Source organism: Theropithecus gelada, chromosome 8, assembly GCF_003255815.1.
Source record: "Theropithecus gelada isolate Dixy chromosome 8, Tgel_1.0, whole genome shotgun sequence".
Taxonomy (NCBI): Eukaryota; Metazoa; Chordata; class Mammalia; order Primates; family Cercopithecidae; genus Theropithecus; species Theropithecus gelada.
The window spans coordinates 104,511,592-104,532,705 of record NC_037676.1 but is presented as its reverse complement, the minus strand read 5'-3'; the positions used below and the strand labels follow the sequence as shown (position 1 = coordinate 104,532,705).

The 21,114-nt window shown below is 39.0% G+C and overlaps 1 protein-coding gene across 1 annotated transcript in view; it reads left to right on the top strand.

The window, feature by feature from the left end:
* RRM2B (ribonucleotide reductase regulatory TP53 inducible subunit M2B) overlaps window positions 1-10,651 on the top strand; it is a 37,334-nt gene extending 26,683 nt beyond the window's left edge. The window contains 3 exon segments of the mRNA XM_025394986.1: window positions 709-813; window positions 2,011-2,124; window positions 6,902-10,651. Coding sequence (XP_025250771.1) covers window positions 709-813; window positions 2,011-2,124; window positions 6,902-7,054 — 372 coding nt within the window. The 3' untranslated portion in view covers window positions 7,055-10,651.
* Window positions 10,652-21,114: the final 10,463 nt, after the last annotated feature.

Sequence of the window (21,114 nt, the reverse complement as noted above, 5' to 3'; positions counted from 1 at the left end):
AGACAGAGTCTCGCTCTGTCGCCCAGGCTGGAGTGCAGTGGCGCGATCTCGGCTCACTGCAAGCTCCGCCCCCTGGGTTTACGCCATTCTCCTGCCTCAGCCTCCCGAGTAGCTGGGACTACAGGCGCCCGCCACGTCGCCCAGCTAGTTTTTTGTATTTTTTAGTAGAGACGGAGTTTCACCGGATTAGCCAGGATGGTCTTGATCTTCTGACCTCGTGATCCGCCCGCCTCGGCCTCCCAAAGTGCTGGGATTACAGGCTTGAGCCACCGCGCCCGGCTAGCCTTTCTTATTTAATTACAAATGTTGTATTTTTGAAATCTGTTATTTAAATACTACTCATTATTTTTCAATCATTCCTTAATTATTTTTGAAATTTAAAAATTAGTGAATTTTCATTTCAGGCTTTCTTGCTTTATTTTCCTTTCCAAAATGCTTTTATTTGCAGATTGTTTGTTCATAAATTAGTTTTTCTATAATGTTGATGAACTAAGATTTGCTGGCATTGAACGTTTTTGTTATAGGTTATTGTATTGGCATTTAATGAGATTTGAAGGAAGGAAGTTCCTAGTCCTATTAACCCCTCTTCCATTTTCCAGAAGTTCTGCGTTATATTCCTAGAACCACTTTATATTATGCTTGACCCATCACTGTGTGCAAATAGCTGATGAACAGTTATTTGACAGTGACGTTTTTCTTCTCTTTTAGGGACTTCACTGTGACTTTGCTTGCCTGATGTTCCAATACTTAGTAAATAAGCCTTCAGAAGAAAGGGTCAGGGAGATCATTGTTGATGCTGTCCAAATTGAGCAGGTAAACCAGGAAGTTTGTGTAATTAGCACATCTCTCTTTCTCTGATGTTTGTTCCACCATTATATTGACTCATATGAAATTTCGTAGGTCAATAAAAATTTTGTAGGTCATTTTGTAGGTCAATAAAAATACCAGCAATTTTATTATGGTCGATCTGACATTGCCAGTACATGATATATTACAATTATTATGTCAGTTTACAATTTGCTTTATTCAGTCAGTCTTTATTATATATTAAGGTTTTATGTATACTAAAACCTGTTTCAGGGCTGTTTTTCTGTCTTACTGATCTCTGTCAAATTTTATGCTATAATCAGCTAATTATAGTAGCTTTGTATTTTTATATTTTTAGTGACTAGAGAACAGTGATGATTTTTTATTTGTTTTGTATTTTTAATAATGTAGCGAGGTACCTAGCTTGAAGCATACACAAATTTTTATAGAAAGAATAAGTAAATTAATGAAAAGTAACAATTAAGTTAGAGTATGTGAAGATTTCTTACTAGAAGGAGCTAGATGTTCTGCTTACGATGTGTTTTTATCATTCTAAAATTATTATTTTTTTTTTGGTAACACCGCATAGTTTAACAGGCATAGTTTGTATACTGGAAGAGGAAAAATGCATAACAGGCACTTTGGTATCTTTAGTCATTTTGAGAACTAAATCCAAGTGGTTAATATATTTTTATTTTTCCTCTTAACACTTTACCACTACATAGTCTTTCAGTATGGTTAGAGCTCATTTTATCTCCCAACCCCCAAATCTGTTTCTTTCTTTTTTCTCATTTTCTTTGTTAATTGAGTTTTTCTCTCTTTCCCAGCTCCCTTCCATGGTCATGTTCTTTATGATGATCATCTTTGAATCTTTTTCCAGATATTTTAGAACAAAGTATCTTTTTTTTTCTATTGAGAAAGCATACAAATCCAAGTCTTATATCTGCTACTTTAAGAAATCCAGTAATTTGGTAGTTCATTTCCATTTATTTTGGCTCTTTGAAAACGTGAAAAAATGTGAATAGTAATACCCCAACCATTTTTAAACATACGGACATCATTTGCTACATTGAAAGAATTTATCCTAATATATTTCCTTGGACAAAATCAGTCTTAGAAATAAAACAAAAGTTTTATTTCTATTTGGAACATACATATTTATAGTTTTGTTTATACTTTATTCTGCTTTTGTTTTCATCCCAGGAGTTTTTAACAGAAGCCTTGCCAGTTGGCCTCATTGGAATGAATTGCATTTTGATGAAACAGTACATTGAGTTTGTAGCTGACAGATTACTTGTGGAACTTGGATTCTCAAAGGTAATGTGTTTAAAAATGTGATACTACTAGTTAAAATATTATAGGAAAGCAAGGACCCTAAAATATATTTTACTGAAAGCATTTGTAACATACTGTTCTATTTTTTAAATGTCCATGACAGAGACTTGTTTCATATGAACAAGGTTTTACAAAATCCTTTGAAATTTAAAATTAATAACTGAAGTAGGAGGCTGGTAAAATATTAGAACTAATAAGCTCAATAAATTATTTTGCAATAATTTCAGCTATATATTTAATAGGATTATTTTCAAGGGGTTAGGTTTAATATGCATATGTATATTCAGGTATGCATATTATAAATCTCCATGTGTCTATGTTGTAGTTTGGGAGTTAATATTTTTAAATATGGAATAGTTATTAGGAAGACATTAACTGTCATAATGTAACTCTTTGAACAGAGTTATCCAAGTTATTTTTGTCATTTATCAGAGATAATGTACCTGAATTTCATCACGTGTTATTTTCCTATTACTTAAGACATGGAGCCTGCGGCCACACTATCTGGGTTTGAATCCTTGTTCCACCACTTTCTAGCTGTGTGACCTTTGGCAAGTTGCTTAACTATCTCAATTTCTCATCTATAAAATAGAGATAGTAATAATATTTACTACAAAGGATTGTTGATGAGTTAATACACTTAAAGCACTTAAAATAATATTAGACACATAAACTCACACTAGATGGTCACTTTGTACTTAAGTGAAACACAGAAATTCACTATGTACTATACCATGGTAATTAGAAATTACAGATTTTGATTTCTTGTCGTGAAAAATGTAAGTTTAAATTGTCTTTAATGAGAATCCTTATGAAATCTATGATGCTGTGGTAATCATTACCTATTTTGCTAATGTTGTATTAGCAGATATAGCAGAATTATATTCTGATAACCACCCAGGTACTTAAAGAGTCAAGTGTGGCGTAGGTTTTTTTGGTAAGATGAACTACATTTTAACGTTTTAGTTGCAAGATCTTGTCTGTGTTTACTAATTAATGAGAAATCAAGATTATAACTATATTAATATAATCTCTTAAACTTATAAACCTCACGCCTGTAATCCCAGCACTTTGGGAGGCTGAGGCGGGTGGATCACAAGGTCAGGAGATCAAGACCATCCTGGCTAACATGGTGAAACCCCGTCTCTACTAAAAATACAAAAAATTAGCCAGGCGTGGTGGCGGGCACCTATAGTCCCAGCTACTCTGGAGGCTGAGGCAGGAGAATGGCGTGAACCTGGGAGGCGGAGCTTGCAGTGAACTGAGATCGTGCCACTGCACTCCAGGCTGGGCGACAGAGTGAGACTCCGTCTCAAAAACAAAACAAAACAAAAAAACTTATAAACTATGTGTATTAAAAGAAATTGTATTTGCTCATAACTTTTACCAATATTTTTGTTATTAGAAAATGAATTTGCTTATTTAAGCCTTATAGTGAATTCGCTATTCTTTAACCCGTTACCATATCCTCACATCCACATGTTCATGTTCTGCTGCTTATTAGAAAACTGCTGACCCTTGGGTCTGATTTTCCTTTTGGGAACTTGCTAACTGTAGGTATGTAAAACATGCCACCTCCTGCAGAAAAAGATCTAAACACAATGTAAAACTTTGTTTTTCCACAGGCTTCAAAATATCTGAATAAATTATAAAATGCAGAAATTATACAGGCCTTAGATTTTTAATGCAATAAAAGTAGAAATTGATTTAATAATTGCCAAAAGCTTCATCTACTTAGAGATTAAAAAATATATCCTTTAGGTCAGGTGCAGTGGCTCACACCTGTAATCCCAGAACTTTGGGAGGCTGAGGTGGAAGAATCACTTGAGACTAGGAGTTTGAGACCAGCGTAGGCAACATGGTGAAATCCTATTTCTACAAAAAATTAGCCAGGCATGTTGGCATGCCTGTAGTCCTAGTTACTCGGGAGGCTGAGCTAGGAGGATCACTTGAACCCGGAAGGCAGAGGTTGCTGTGAGCTGAGATTGTGCCACGGCACTCTAGCCTGAGCAACAGAGTGAGACCCTTTCTCCCTCTCTCTCTCTCTGTCTCTCTCTCTCTGCATATATGTATATCTCCTTTAAAATGTGATTTAAAATGAAAATAAAAATTAATTGAAAATATAAAGTAAATGACAATATGATTACTATATATCAAAACTTGTAGGAGCTGGGCGTTGTGGCTGACTCCTGTAATCCTAGCACTTTGGAGGCCAAGGCAGGAGGATTGCTTGACACAGGAGTTCCACACTAGTTTCAGCAATATAGCAAGACCCTATCTCTACAAATAAAAATAATAAGGCTGGGCACAGGGGCTCACGCCTGTAATCCCAACACTTTGGGAGGCCGAGGCGAGTGGATCGCCTGGGGTCAGGAGTTGAAGACTGGCCTGGCCAACATGTTGAAACCCTGTCTCTACTAAAAATACAACAATTAGCTGGGCATGGAGGTGGGTGACTAGAATCCTAGCTACTCAGGAGGCTGAGGTGAGAGAATTGCTTGAACCCAGGAGGCAGGTTGCAGTAAGCCAAGATTGTGCCATTGCACCCCAACCTGGGCAAAAAGACCGAAACTCTGTCTCAAAAAAAAAAAAAACATACAAAAAAACCACCAAAAACAAGCCATTTAATTTAGTTTGGTCTTGGTTACTTTGTCCGTGCTGTGAATGACTTAGATCTAATTTTTTGAAAAGTCTTCAGTTCTAAAATCCAATGAGTCTGTGACTGTTGGTTCAGTGCCCTTTCACTGTATCTTGCTGTGTATCACAGCTCCAATCTTCCCTCACTTTTTACATACAATTTCTGATGGGGGAATTTCATAGAATTTCACTCAGCCACACACAGCATACGAGTTTTTGGAAAAAAGATATATAGATATTTAAAGCTTTATTTAAAGATATAAATCACATAGCTTGCAATTCACCCATTTAAAATGTACAATTAATAGTTTTTAGCATAGTCACAGAGTTGTGCAACCATCATAACAACCTATTTTAGAACATTTTTATCACCCCAAAAAGAAACTCTATCTCTATTAGCAGTCAGTCACTCCCCTTTCCTCCCCTTACCCACCTTGTCTTAGGCAACCACTAATCTAATTTTTGTGTCTGTAGATTTGCCTCTTCTGTATATTCTATTTCATACAAATGGAATCATAATAATATGTGGTCTTTTGTGTTTCTCTTCTTTCCTTAGTATAACGTTTTCATGGTACCTTCATGTTATAGCATGTATCAGTGCTTTATTCCCTTATATGACCAAATAATATTCCACTGTATGGATATACCAAATTTTATTTATCCATTCGATGGGCATTTAAGTTGTTTCCTCTTTTGAGCTATTGTGAATAATGCTACTATGAACGTTCATGTACAGATTTTTGTGTGGATGTATTTTCATACCTCTTAAGTATACACCTAGGAGTGAAATTGCTGGGTCATATGGTAACTCCATGTTTAATCATTAGAAGAACTCCAGATTGTTTTCTAAAGCAGCTGCACAATTTTATATTCCCACCCTGTATGAGGGTTCCAATTCCTCCACATCCTCACCAACACTTATTACCTGTTTTTTAAAAAAGTATAGCCATCCGAGTAGGTATGAAGTGATATCTCATTGTGATCTTGATTTGCTTGTCTCTAATGGATAGTGATGTTGAACATCTTTTCATTTTGTATATCCTCTTTAAAGAAGTATTAGTTTGTCTATTTAGACACTCTGCCCATATTTAAAATTGGATTACTTGAATATATGTTTATCTGTGGTGTTCTTATTTTTTGCTGGGATACTCCTAAATTGAGAAATCCTCTTCTGTTACCCTTGTGAATCACTGAAATATCCCACACTTTCCATCAAGCTGTATCTCCAAGTCTGCTTCTTGAATTCTTTTTCTTTTTTTTGAGATGGAGTCTTGCTCTGTCAGCCAGATTGCAGTGCAATGGCGTGATCTCGGCTCACTGCAACCTCTGCCTCTCAGGTTCAAGCAGTTCTCCTGCCTCAGCCTCCTGAGTAGCTTAGATTACAGGCACCTGCCACGATGCCTAGCTAATTTTTGTATTTTTAGTAGAGACGGGTTTCATCATGTCAGTCAGGCTGTTCTCGAATTCCTGACTTCAGGTGATGCCACCCACCTCGGCCTCCCAAAGTGCTGGGATTACAGGCTTGAGCCACCATGCCTGGGCTTGCTTCTTGAATTCTGAAGCAGTAAAAAAGCTTCTTGTTAGCATAGTCCCCCTTTTTATTTGGAGACATCTAGTGACTATGGATAACATTTATTGTGTCTTCCCTGATCATGGTCCCTTAATGACAATTTGTTGATTATCTGTTCTCTTATTAACTAAGAAACATATTTAGAACCACAGTAGATTGTTGCTAATTTAACGTTTTATAGTATCATGTATGTGTGACTAATAGTAATACCTATGAAAAATGCTCATGGTGTATTGGATATCTCAAGCTGTGAGAACATTTTCAATTGGGCAGTATTAAATATTTCAATTCCTGAAATAGTTGTGTTTTTTTCTATTTATGAGAATGCCAGAGATGCTAGTAGAGTTTCTTGAGGAGGTTAGTGGTCGATCTTGGGTCATCTTACGATTTGTCAGCCTTGAGTGCCTCCAGGGTCTTAGGGGAATGATGGGATCTTGTAACTGACTAGACAAGTTTCCAGAAACCTGACCTCTGTTTTGGTCATCTTTGCTCTTATTGTGGGATGTAATTTGATCTGTTCAGAATGTCTAATGATATTTCTTTCCTTTTTAGATTTTTCAGGCAGAAAATCCTTTTGATTTTATGGAAAACATTTCTTTAGAAGGAAAAACAAATTTCTTTGAGAAACGAGTTTCGGAGTATCAGCGTTTTGCAGTTATGGCAGAAACCACAGAAAACGTCTTCACCTTGGATGCAGATTTTTAAAAAACCTCTTGTTTTAAAACTCTATAAACTTGTCATTGGTAAATAGTAGTCTATTTTCCTCTGCTTTAAAAAAAATTTTAAAGTATATCCTTTAAAGGACTGGGGGTTTGCTCAAAAGGAAATCCAAAACTTATTCCACACAGTTTGCATTTATGTAATTTTCCTGTTTAACAGCAAGAGTGTGGCCTAAACACTTTTGTCTTGTCACTGAAATAAAAGATGGCATTATGTGGTTAAGAGCATGGGGTGAGGGGTCAGACGTGAGTTTAGGGTTCTGCCCTTACTCCAATGTGTGACCCTTGGCAAGTCAGTTAATCTTGGTAAACCTCAGTGTACTTATCTTTAAAATGGGAGTAATAGTAGGTCCTAAATTCATAGAGTGGATATGAGGATTAGGATGCAAAAATAAATGCTTAACCAACACTACTACTGTTAGCACCATTACTAATTATTATGTCGTTGATAATATTAATTGCAGTGATGTTGTAATAAAATACTTTCTTTTCCTTAAAGTAATTGTGATTCTAGGTCCTAGGATCTAGAATTAGATCTTTGTATTTTTAATGCTTAGGGGAAGAATATAAGTATCTCCTTAAAAATAACTTAATTCTCATTAATGCAAGAATAAGTTCTTTGAATTCCTTAGTATGTAGTAAAGAAAATTTAGTTTTTAGTTGCTTTGGGAAGCCTACTTACGGAGTGGAAACCAGGAGGTTATCATGGTAGTTGACCTTGTAAGAAAAATGATTCTTCTTCAGAAATTAAAAACATTACTATTGCCAGATTTAGCCCTGGAATGTTTAGAATCAGGCCAGAATAGCATTTTCAAATAATATTCTAAGAACTATTAGCCCCTCCAGATATTTTGTAGGGGAAAAATGGGATTCTATGGTCAGATGAGTTTGGGAAATGCTGAACACTTCATTCTTTAGCAAGTACAGTCAGTACATCAAAGACTGAGCAGTTCAGTGTGGTACATAAATTTATCTCGCCCTGCATATTCCCAACATACTTAACACAGATGTTTTTTACCTGTTAACATCTCACCCAGCTAGTGTTCCTCAGAACAAAGATTGGAAAAAGCTGGCCCAGAACCATTTATACGTAGATGAAGGGCTTATGGACTGAAAGGGAGAACATGGTAGGGATTATTGAATCATTTCAAATTTATGCCAGGCTGAATAATGTACCAGCAATTGACTTTGGCTGTGTTTCTTTATGGTTTTATAACTCTTGAGCTGTTGTTAAGAGATAGTTCTTTTAATGTGACTATGCTACATGCTAGCCAATGATGAGGGAAAAGGAGGTTTCTCTAGAAGAGACTGATGAAAGGCCGGGAACCAAGGTTTTTGAGAATTCTGCCCCTATTTATTTTTAGTAAGTATCAAGAGGTAGCCTGAGCCTAGTTAAAGTTAAACCTGTCTTTGGATGAAGAAGTCTTAATACTGAAATACTGAATTTTTAATACATTATTATTTGGTGTTCTGTATACCCCTTCAAGCAGTTGTTTCCCACTCCCAACAAACTGTACTTTATACAGTTCTGAATGCTAAAACTTAGAGATTTTATCTTTGCATAAATTTTGGCTCCATTCTTTCCATAACAATCTAATCAAAACTGGGAGTTCTCAAGTGAATGCAAAAGGAGCAGGCCATAACTTTATTTGTTAGAGAGACTGTCAGAAACTTGAGATCTTTTGGCCTACGATAATACCATTAATTTTTGCAGTGCTTCACAGTTTGCTAGGTGTTTTTACATCATCTCATTTGATCTCAAAACAGCTTGACAGAGCAACTGTAATTGAAATATTACAGATGGAAAGAATGAGGCTCAGGGAAGTTAAATGACTTGGCCAAGATCTGCTCATCGTCACTGTACAGTATTTTTTTTTAGAGGTTGTAATGTCTCATATTTAGTCCTTTGCCATCTACGTTGATTTGCTTTTGTCTGTTTCCTCATTAATTGAATATACTTTAAATATATACATTAATTAAGGTATCAAAATATAGAGAAACATTTGAACTATATTCAGGTAATATGTTTAAAGATATTTATATATTGCCATACAAAGACTTAACATTTAAAACTGATAATATCGGTAATGACATCAGAATGAGAGAAAAAAAGTTGTACAGTGTATATTCCTTGTTTTGAATCTAAATCTTTTTCGTAGGTAATGACTGATGCCTTAATGTGAAGCTTATTTATAATAGCAATAAACCTAACTGGATTTGGATGAAGAAGTCTTAATACTGACATACTGGATTTTTAATGCACTGGTTTGTTATTTGGTATTCTGTCTCTTTTTCCAGGCCTCCAGGTTGCACATTTATTTATTATGTTCAATACTTTGGTTCTTAGTTCTTAAAGAATCAAGAAGTTGTGTAATCTTTTAAAAATATCTTGCAGGTAAAGAAAAAAATTAAGAGTGTGTTTACAACTGTTTTCTCTTTTTTACAGCACATGTATTTAAATCATTGCTATAATAAAGTTAAGTTCATTATTTAGGAATATAAAAACTTGTAGTTCTATGATAGATTGCATTTATTAAAAATGTTTCATTGTAACACATAGAAATATGGCCAGGAAGGACTTGAGAAGACAGTTTGATCCATTGCTTTTAGACAGGACTGGGTTTTGCTGTCCAGTCATATACAGTAATAGTTTTTCTTACAATGTAAGCTGACCCCAGTCTTGTCTTGATATTAATATATGAAATTTTTATAATTGTCTCATTTAGAAACATCCATATTTTTCTGCTTTTTCTATTGCCATTTTTTATTTGTGCATGAATTGATTATTGAGAAAATGTAGCAGTTTGCATATTTAAAAATTAATCATTTTGCATTTTATATTTAAATATGCTAATATCACTGTCATATAATTCCCAAATTTCATTTGTAGATATTGAGCTAAGGGCTAATGTCAGGACCTGATTTTTAATGCTAAAGCTGCAGATGGGCTAAATAAAAACCAAATTAGTCCTACAATCAGGTATTATGTTTTTAAACCAAGTTGAGTGAATTGATAGTGGACTTGGGAAATATTCCCCATTAGAATCTGGATGAGTGGCACAGAATTGAAATCTCTTTGTTTCCCACCATTTCCCTTTAAGTGCTCTGCTCCTTTGTAAACAGTTAAAGATTTGAAAGAGAATCTGATATTCTCGAGGGATTAGGAAGAAAGGATTTAATCCCTTCAATTTGGGGCTTAATCCTGTTAAAGAAAATGTAAGTGAAAATGGAAGACTGGAGAGAATGATTGCTTTTTGTACAGTTAAATAAGGTCACAATATTCTTATGTACTTTGTTTTACAACTGTGTTTTCATTTTTTCAAATGTCTGGTCATTTACCAAAGTATTTACTATTTGCTGTGTACATAGAAAGTTTTATTATGTGTAGTTTATCTAAATTTTTTTTTTTTTTTTTTTTTTTGCTGAAATACATTATCGTCAATCAAGCCAACCCTGCATGTACAGAATTTGTTTCTTTTCCAAATAAATTAGTTTTCTTATTTTTTTGGTTCAGTATGTTGAAATAAACTATCATAGCTTCATCATTTTGTTCATACCCTAATAAAGGAATGTATATATTTACTATTTGTGTCTGCAGATAAATACATACTGGTTTGTTCAACTGTCACCCCGACCACAGTTTTTACATTAAATGAGATCCCCAGTTCTCTCACCTGTCTTTCTCCCAATCCATAAGCCTCTCTTCATGTCTCTTTGTTTCCAGCTGAGATTCTACAAACATCATATTACTAGTAGTAGCACTCATACCAGTACCCTCAACGCTGTCCCTTATCTGCTTTTTACCATACATAGAAAAATTTAGAAAAACCCCCACGTCTGTTTTGAATGAAACAACTTAGTTTTTCCAGTATTTGCACCCCAGCAGCCAAATGCTGCTAGAAGAAAAGTCATACAACGAGGCAGTTAGATTCTCTACGAATTCATGATTACCCTATCTCAGCACTATCTGGAAATCCGACTACAATTTCCTGGTAAACTTGACCTCCGTTGTGCACAATTGCTTTTTCACACCTCCTCTCTCTACCTCTACCCCTGTTTCCCAAAGAGGTGACCATATCTTTGTGGACTTTGCACGCATAGAGATATTCTCAGAGTTCGTAGAAAACTTTGACAATATAAGAGCCCCAAATCTAGAACTTAAGAAGTTAGCAGTAGATATAAATTCCCATGTGTTTTTTCTGCTGTGGAGTCATTACAATCAGGGAGTGATTGAAAATATATGGGACTAACAGCCATTTAATTTTGGGGACTGCTGCTCTCATTCCCACCATGCGGTTCTCCCAGGGCTGCCAATCCGCTAGTAGGCACTGCTTCTGTCTGGGCACAGGCTTAAGCATGTGATCCAGACTGGGCCTGGTCCTTACCTAGGGTTTTCCTAGTTGAAACTGAAGAAAGAGAACTACTTTTATTCTAAAGACTAGCTAGAGAGTCCTAGTTCTAAACTCTCTGAGGCTCAACTGTGTTCTTTGCGTAGTTTCATTTTCAAGGTAATAAATGCTACTTTTGGCCTAAGATAGGTCAAATTATGTTTCTTGATTTTCAACTAAAAGGATTCTAGTTAAAACAAAAGTTGATCCCTGGAAGGAAAAAAAAAAAAAAAAGTAAGTGGAAATAATCAGGGTATTTATGTGAGTATCAGGGTCAGCAAGAAACAGATGGCAATTCAAGTTAGGGTAATTCAAAAGAAGTTTGGCAAAAGGACAATTTAGAAAGTTATGGACAGGAAACCATAGGAAATAGTGTAGTGCATGGGGCTACCAATTAATTACAGGGCTGTTACCGCCCCTGCATTCAAGGAATTAAGCTTGAGGGAGCAGTTAAACCAGAGGGAGAGAATTATGGATAAGATGTGATCTTTATTTAAAGGAGACAGCAAGCCTAAGGCAACTTTGCTGAGAAGGAGCCAGAAAATAAATACTCTCACCTTGTTCCTCTTGCCTCCTCTCTCCTTCAATGGCTCCCCATTAGCCAAAATCAACTAGGCACAAGAGGGCAAGGGAGCTTGATGCCATCCTTACAGATCAACCTCCAGGAGTAGGGTGGAAAATGGATCCGGAGGACATATAGAAGACATGTCACAAAGAGTGCTGGAAATTATTGGTACTTTCCTCAAAGAATTACAAGAAAGAGATGAGCTCAGGAAACAATTAGTAAGTTTGTAAGAAAAACCAAAAGGAAATCAAGAGACAAAAAATTAAGTACCCTGCAGGGCTGAAAAAGCAGGCTGATTGTAAACCCCCAAAATAAGGTTGGAATTGAGAAAATTTCTTTTTTTTTTCTTTTTCTTTTTTTTGAGACAGAGTCTCGCTCTGTCACCAGGCTGGAATGCAGTGGCACGGTCTCAGCTCACTGCAACCCCCACCTCCTGGATTCAAGCGATTCTCCTGCCTCAGCCTCCCGAGTAGCTGGGACTACAGGCATGCACCACCACACCCAGCAAATTTGTATTTTTAGTAGAGACGGGGTTCACCACGTTGGTCAGGATGGTCTCTATCTCTTGACCTCGTGATCTGCCAGACTCGGCCTCCTAAAGTGCTGAGATTACAGGTGTGAGCCACTGTGCCGACTGAGAAAAATTCTTGAGATAAGAATTCATTAAGACAATCTTGGCAAAGGTAAGAAGAGGGGTGTGAGAAGGTAATGTAAGCCTCCTGAGAAGATGGGAAAGTGCAGGTGGAGGGCTTGACCTCAGACACTTCCCCTATTGTAGCAGGAGGGAAGCTAGGGGAGGTGAATGGATGGTGATGTCGTATGTCTGTAGTTTAGTGAAGAGACATTGTAAACTTGTTGTTTGTTGACTTAATTTCTCTGTGAAAGAGATGATAAGGTCACTTCCTTGGGAAGTGGGGGTAGGGGCAGCAAGGGAAGGTGTGAAGAAGCAATTGTGGAGGATGGAGATCATAGTAGATTCAATTTACCTTAGTGTACGGTTTTTCTCTAGCAGCAGCTAGAGTACAAATATGTAAAAACTGGATTGTTGCATTCATAACGGAATTTTCCTGGATTTTTCTATGTATGGTAAAATATATGTATGTATGGTAAAATGCAGATGAGGAACAGAGTTAGGGCTATTAATAGGAATGCCACTACTAGTAATATGATGGACTCTGGAATCTTAGCTGGCTAGAGAGACATGAAGAGAAGAGGCTCATGGATTGGGAGAAAGTAGATGAATGAGAGGACTTGGGGGTCTTGATTAAGTCTAAGAACTGTGATGGGGGGAGTAGGTGAACAAGTGCTCTGGAAGGGGAGGAGATTGTGGTCAGAGTGAGGTGCTAGAATTGGTGATTCAGAACATGGTAAGTGTGGGAGAAGGAGGCTGGGGTTTGATGCTGGGGAAGCGGGTGGGCTCATTAGTGATGAGAACATCAGGGAGCTGAGTCCAGGGTTTTGCATCTTGGGTGGATCCTGAGAGCAAAATGTTTAAGTCTTCAGTGAAAGAGAGGTACTGTCAGGAGGACAAGATGAGGAGTAGGAGAGGGAGGTATAGCTGAGTTGTGAGTCTTAAAAGAGCAGGGTTGTAACAAAAGAATGGGGTGTCTATGGTCTAGAGGTGTCAGTGGGATCAGAGGACCCCAGCGCAACTTTCCCCACATACCTGAGAGGTCCATGGGGTGTGAGAAAATAAAAGCTTTCTTTCCGAAGGCGACATGGGAAGAGTTCCCAGGGCAATGCCCTGTTTCAGGTAACATAAGGCCAGTAGAGGGAGACACCGACTGACTGCTTTTGGAGCAGGGATTACCCAAAGGCTCAGGGCCAGCATTTGGGAGGGGTAGACAAGTGAGGCTGGGACAGGAATGGGGCCATGTACAGCACTATCAGGACTATGGTGAGGCAACTGTAGATAGCTGGGGGTGGTACTGACTTGTTAAAACTGGCTGGGTTGAGGTGCAGTGAAGATCCACTATGTGAAGGAAAGAGTTGTCCTGGTTTTATGGGACCTTGCTAGGTGATGTGTTTACGGCAGGATAGCACTTATTATGCATCTGGGCTTTCTGCTCCTATGCCAACTTTCACAACCCACATCTCCTGTTCTCTGATCATTTCTCCAGCTTAGCATGTTTACACATCATAGAAAGAAGGGGTGAGAAGCATTCTCCAGTCGCTTACTCAATTGTCTGAGTAATGGTCAAAGGCTATGTTTTTTATACTCTCTCATCAATAATGATAATGTCCAAGTTCTGACAGTAAAAGTGTAAGTTTCACTGTATCTTGAAGATTTATTTTTCAGGAAATTAATAGTCTACGGCCATACCACCCTGAACGTGCCCAATATTGTCTGATCTCAGAAATTAAGAAATATTTATACATACTTTAGGGTTTACAAGGTGATTTTGCAGTCATACCACTGCAATCATTTCATTGGCTCACCAATTTTATGAGAAATTGCTGTCATAATAATATTATTATTATGATAACAATGATATTTGGGACTTGAAGCTCAGAGAAGTTAAGTTTCTTGTCCAAACTCACACAACTAGTAAGGGGTAGAGGCATGATCCCAACTCAGGCATCATGGTTTAAATTGCATCATCTTTTCACTGAATGCACCTAAATTTCTATTGTTACAGCTGGTGGAAGTCAAGACAATTTTTGGTGGGATATGATCCCTTAGACCTACACACCCTCCATAACACACTCCATGGGCAGGTGTCAGTTTAGAGCTGCATTTGTCCATCTCAAGATCATGCGTCATGGCTTGCTGAGAATTGTGTTTGAGCATCAGTTCATGACTGAAATGGCAGTAATGTTTGAAGACATCGGGACTGCAAGGGCAGTTGATACTTGTTTGCTAATTACATTTGGAAAATCTTCTTTAAAGTTTTTTTTTTTTTTTTTGAGATGGAGTCTTGCTTTTTCGCCCAGTCTGGAGTGCAGTGGTGTGATCTCGGCTCACTGATCCTGGCTCTCTGCTTCCCGAGTTCAAGTGATTCTCCTGCCTCAGCCTCCCAAGTAGCTGGAATTGCAGGCGCACGCCACCATGCCTGGCTAATTTTTTGTATTTTTAGTAGAGACAGGGTTTCACCATGTTGGCCAGCTGGTCTCGAACTCCTGACCTCAAGTGATCTGCCCACCTTGGCCTCCCAAAGTGCTGCGATTACAGGCGTGAGCCACCATGCCTGACCTTGAAAAGGTTTTTTTTTTTTTTTTAAGTAAAAAAGTAATTTAAAAGCGTTAAGAAAAGAAATATTACAGGTGAAACTCACAATGGCATGTCCAGCCAGTGGTTGCGTATGACAAATTTTGGAAACTTGAGAACACATCATGTGGTCTACTGTGTAAAATGTTAGATGTTGCTCAAAGGGTTTAGAGGAGTTTTCCAAGAAGTCTTGCCCAGAACTTAGGGTAATAAAGTGGTGGCAAATAAAGATATGCTTGCTTCAATTTATTTAAATTCCAGACTGATATGTTTCGGATTTGTGGACCCGCCCAAATCTCATGTTGAATTGTAATCTCCAGTTAGAGGAGGGGCCTGTTGGGAGGTGATTGGATCAAGGGGGCCAACTTCTCCCTTGCTGTTCTCATGATAGTGAGTGAGTTCTCACGAGATCTGATTGTTTAAAAGTGTGTAGCACTTCCCGCTTTGCTCTCTGCCTCCTACTCCGGTCATGAAAGACATGCCTGGTTCCCCTTCACCTTCCGCTGTGATTGAAAGTTTCCTGAGGCCTCCCGAGCCATGCTACCTGTACAGCCTGAGGAACTGTGAGTCAGTTAAACCTCTTTTCTTTATAAATTACCCAGTCTCAGTTTCTTTATAGCAGTGCAAGAACGGACTAATACACAGACCATACGTAGCACCCGTTTCTAATTCCTGCTGTCTGGTGGTTTGGGTCTATTGGAGCCAAAAGCCTCAGAGAACTTGGACTGCCCTTCATACAGTTCTCCAAGAGACAGAGTCTAACCAGCTAACGGCAACATCCAGATACATCTCTAAGGAAAGAGATTGGTAAAAAATTATTCCAAGCGTATCTTTTGTGTGTGATAAAATTCATCATCTACTCATTTCCAGGGACTTAGCTTTGTCAATGGGCACCAGAGTTCAACATAGAAAGTTTTTTTCCACCTCCAGATTTTTCCCTGCTTCTGCCTACCTTCCTGGCTAGTCTCTGCGTGCTCATGGCTCTCTGTACTTATGACTGCTGTGGCATATGGTGTACTGAAATTGTAATTGAACTAGTTTAAGGTAGGGACCATGCTCTTTACATTTTTATTGTCCTGCGTGACTTGTAGCAGATGCTCAGTATTTCTTCAGTGAATGAATGGATGAGGTGACAATCATAATTAATTGAATCGAGAAGACTGGTGTCATGTAATCAAAATAAGCTGCTGGTTAGAAACCATCATTTATTGAACATGTGTAACCCAGATTCTTACACATGTTATCTCATTTAGTGCTCTTAATCCTATTGGGAAAGTGTCTTTTTCCTCCTTCCCGCCACAAATATTTATTATCTTCTAAGTGCCAGGCACTGTGTTAGGTACTGGAAATAAAACCATGAACAGAACAGACACAATGTCTGCCCGCAGAGTGGGGTCGACACATAAATGAGAAAAGGAAATAAAACATTTCTCTCATTTTCGAGATGAGTTTCAGAGCAGTTCTGCTCCTTGTTTAAAGTGATACAGATAGATCCAGATTTCTGTCCCAGTTCTAACTGATTCCAAAGCTTATGCTTTCCCCAGAATCCCCCAGTCACCTCTAATTGGCACAGAGTTCCAACCCATCTCAAAGGGTTGGTGGCCTGGGATGGGGGTGTGGGTGGTGAGAGCTGGTAGCTGCAGGAGTGATCTGGCTCCAGGGGAGAAGCCAGCAGATGTGAGGGTTAGACACTGCAGCAGCTGGTAGGCAATGCTATTACAGTCAGTGAGGACTTTAGTGGGCAGGGCTGATGGGAGAATTTAGCAAAGCTAATTGCATCTAATTATCCGAGAGGGAAGAGTAGCTTTAGCATCTCCAGCTGCTACCAATGTAGAGCTCAGAGTCAGTAGCCCCCATGTGCCCTGAATGGAGTGGGGAGAAAGCCAACAGAAGCTGTTGTGGCCTTCTGCCTTCTCTGGGGCCAGGAGAAGCAAAAGGCAGGGCAGATGAGGGGACAGGAGAGACACTGTGCCGAGTCCCTTTCCTTACCAGACAGGCCAGAGCCATGACCTGGCTGCTCCCCTCGTCCCCATTCCCCATCTCTGGGCTTGGCCTTCCTGTGAGTAGCACCTGCTTTTGAAAATGACAGAAATGTCTTGCTTCAGGGCTTGTTTCCTGCTTTCCTCATGGTGGAGCCCTTGAACCACTGGTTTCTCAGAGCCTGCTCCTTCACGGAGGGAACTGAGGATGCAGATTTTCAAGACAGAAGATTCTGTTTCCAGAGGAGCTTGGTGTCCGGCAGGAGAGATACCTTCGGACACAGAAGATATACGTGCTCAGCCCTGGCCCTTTAGAATGGCAAAATTATAGTAGGAGCCCTTGGAGGAATTTTCCCCTGACTGGCTGTACAAAGATGAAAGTCTAGGGGATGATATCAAGGGGAAACTCTTGTTTTGGTACCAACTGAAAGAGGAAGAGCCTCTTCCCATAAACAGATCCCAAGCAGTTATGAAACAACCGACAAAACCACACACCTTTTCGAAGTATCAGGTGGCTTGGACTAGTCATGAATACCTGTGACTTTGATATTTGCTAATCCACCAGTTGGGTGGAGAGGGGAGGGTCAGAAATGTCAACAGCACTAATCCTCCAGCCTATTCTGAGAAGAGCTGGAGATAGAGCAGGATGCACTAGTGCCTGTCTGTTGTCCCAGAATGGGTCATGTGAGGTCCTTTGGCCCTGGGTATGTGGAGGCGCCCTTCTCAACGTGAGGAGGGCAGTATCTCTGGTCAGGACAAGATGTGGGTGTTTGCACAATCAGATCTGGAGAGCAGGTTTCCTGGGAGAGAGGGGGTCATGAGATGATGCTGCAGCCTATGAAACCTACATCTATCTTGACCCGGGTAACTCACTGGCAACCCATAGACAGTCCCTCGAGATGTGGGACTCTGCACTGTGAGATGTGGAAGAGCACAGGCTTTACAGCCAAACTGCTGGGGTTCAAATCCTAGCTTTCCACTTGCTGGCTGGGTGACTTTGACAAATTAGTTGTCTTTGTGCCTGGAGTTCATGATCTGTGAACTGCGAAGAACAGTAGTATGGACTTCTTGTGTTATATAAATATGTGGAGCACTTCAAATAGCACCCAGCACACAGTAAGCACTCAATAATTGAAGCTATTATCTCAAAGCTTCTATTTAGTACTAAAATTTCAACTCTATGCTGGAACATTTCCATTAGCTTAAAGGGGCCTTAAAATTAAGAAGTCTTCTAAGGCCAAGCTAATGGCTTCCTGATATATGACCTTTAACAATTTCTTCATTGTATAGGTTTTCAGTTCCATCTTGCAGACTGGCTGTGGACATTTTTAGCATAGATTTCTAAGTATTCTTAGTATCTAGCATTGTAGTTGGCTGGGAAATATATTCTTGTGTTTCCTTAACAAATAAGATAGCTTTACTCTGCTGACAGCATTAGGAGCAATTGACATTCCGTTTACCTTAATTATCTGTGTAGGTTTAACATCATTTGTCGCTGTTATCATGAACATTTTCTTTTAAGGCTAATTAACAAATCACAAGCCCTAACAAGGAACAATTCGTATTTCATTCTACAAATGGCAAAGTCAAATAACTTTAGCAGCGCAGTATGTCACGGCTCAGAAAAGCCCCTGGTCCCAGTAGATCTCATCCTGCTGTCCCCTCAACTGGATTGATAGCTTAAGGGTGCAGACTTGCTGCCCCTCTGTCTTTAAAGCATCTCCTTGCAATGAATAGAATTCAAACTGGTTATTATTTGCAATACAGAGTTCAGTTTGAGATTAGGCCCTACCCACGGATTTGGGCATGGTTGGGTATGTGGAGAAAACTGCAGTGGTGGCTCAACCAAAGTTTCTATGCATAGGTTCTCCTCAGAGAGAATCAAATCTGGGGAAGGAGACAGAACTGAGCGGGGGAACCCTAAGTGATGGGATGGGGCAAAGATTCTGAATGGAGCATGGATGGCATTTGAGAGACCTTCCCAGGTAGAACTGAAGAGTAGTTTCACAAAACTTGGTCTGTTGGGGTACAAAGCACAAAGAAGGTAACACAAAGGAAAGAGGGTCATTCTTTTCTCCAGACCAACTCTGTAATTGACCTCAGTGCCTGGCAGAGCAGGATGATGTAGTAGTAGTGCATATGTGTGTGTGCGTGTGTGTATATATACACATATATGTCTACATGTACATGTACATATATGTGTATATATGTATACACACACACATATCTATGACTTTGTACATGTCCATGATTTTTCCCTGGGGTAAGTTGGGTTAGAAGAATACAGAATTTTGAAGCTGCCCTGTGTGTGGGTGTACATATACACACACACATGTATATATATACACACACACATATATACATACATATATGTACATATGTATATATATTATATATATATGCACACATACACAGGCCTTTTTTCAATATTAGAAACTTTCTTTTTACTAAAACTGTAGATATATTCTAAAACCTTTTCTTTGGCCCAATGGGAAGAATTTTTTTTTTTATTTTTTTGGCCACACATTTATTTATCTCCATATCAGATACTCTTAGCTATCTCCCAAAGTCATTCCAAGCCCTTACCCACTTCCAATGATAGAAGTTGGAAAACCACATACTTGGCTTCCCAGACTCCCTTGCAGCTCAAAATGACCAAATGGCCCAGTTTAGTTAATGAAACAAAGAAATGTCTGTTGGAGTCTTGTAGAGAAATACTTTTTCCTCCTTGCTAAGGGTGAGGTTTGTGAAAAGAGTGTCTCTGCCAGGCATGCCTCATTGTACCCTGCCTTCAAACAGTTCTGTATGGATATGATCCTTGGAACAATGGCAGCCATCTTGTGACCATGAGGCAACAAACACAAGGAGGAACCAAAAAGCCTTGATTCTAATAATGGAAGAGGTAAAAGGAAAAAGAAACTTGGGGTTTGAATATACTGTTACATGGCTGGACCAGCCCTGAAACCTCCTATCACCCATTTCCTGTTTTGTAAAACAGTAAATAAACAAAATTACCTAAGCCACTCTTACTCATGGCTTCAATTACGTATAAGAAAAACATCTTAATTGAAACAACCTCTCCTATTTTTTTTTCTTGAGACATGGTCTTGCTGTGTCGCCCAGGCTGGAGTGCAGTGGCTCAATCTCAGCTCACTGCAACCTCCGCCTCCCAGGTTCAAGTGATTCTCCTGACTCATCCTCCCAAGTAGCTGGGATTATAGGTGCTCTCCACCAAGCCTGGCTAATTTTTGTTATTTTTTCAGTAGAGATGAGATTTCAGCATGTTGGCCAGGCTGGTCTAGGATTCCTGACCTCAAGTGATCCACCTGCCTCAGCCTCCCAAAGTGCTGGGATTACAGGTGTGAGCCACTGTGCCTGGCCCCTATTTGTTTGTTTGTTTGTTTATTTAGAGACAGGGTCTTACTCTATCACCTAGACTGGAGTGCAGTGGCACAATCATAGCTCATTGCATCCTTGACCTTCTGGGCTCAAGCAGTCCTCCCACCTCAGCTTCCCAAGTGGCTGAGACTACAGGTGTTTACCACCACAGCCGGCTAATTTTTTAATTTGTATTTTGTAGAGACAGGGTCTCACTATGTTGACCAGGCTGGTTTTGAACTCCTGGCTTCAAGTGATTCTCCTGCCTTGGTCTCCCAAAGTTCTGAGATTACAGGTTGGAGCTACCATGCCTGGCCCTTTTAAAACAATTCAAAGTGAGTTCATTATTTCTTCTTATCATCCTATGTCCCTCACCCATAGGGTGATTTCAATACTCCTATTCTGATTACATTCCTTACAAAACATTTAAAACTGTACATGGACACTCATATCCACTTCTCAGCAATGCTGGAATCCTTCATGTACTTTCATTTCCCAGCCCTCATTTGGCATGGCTTTTCTATATTT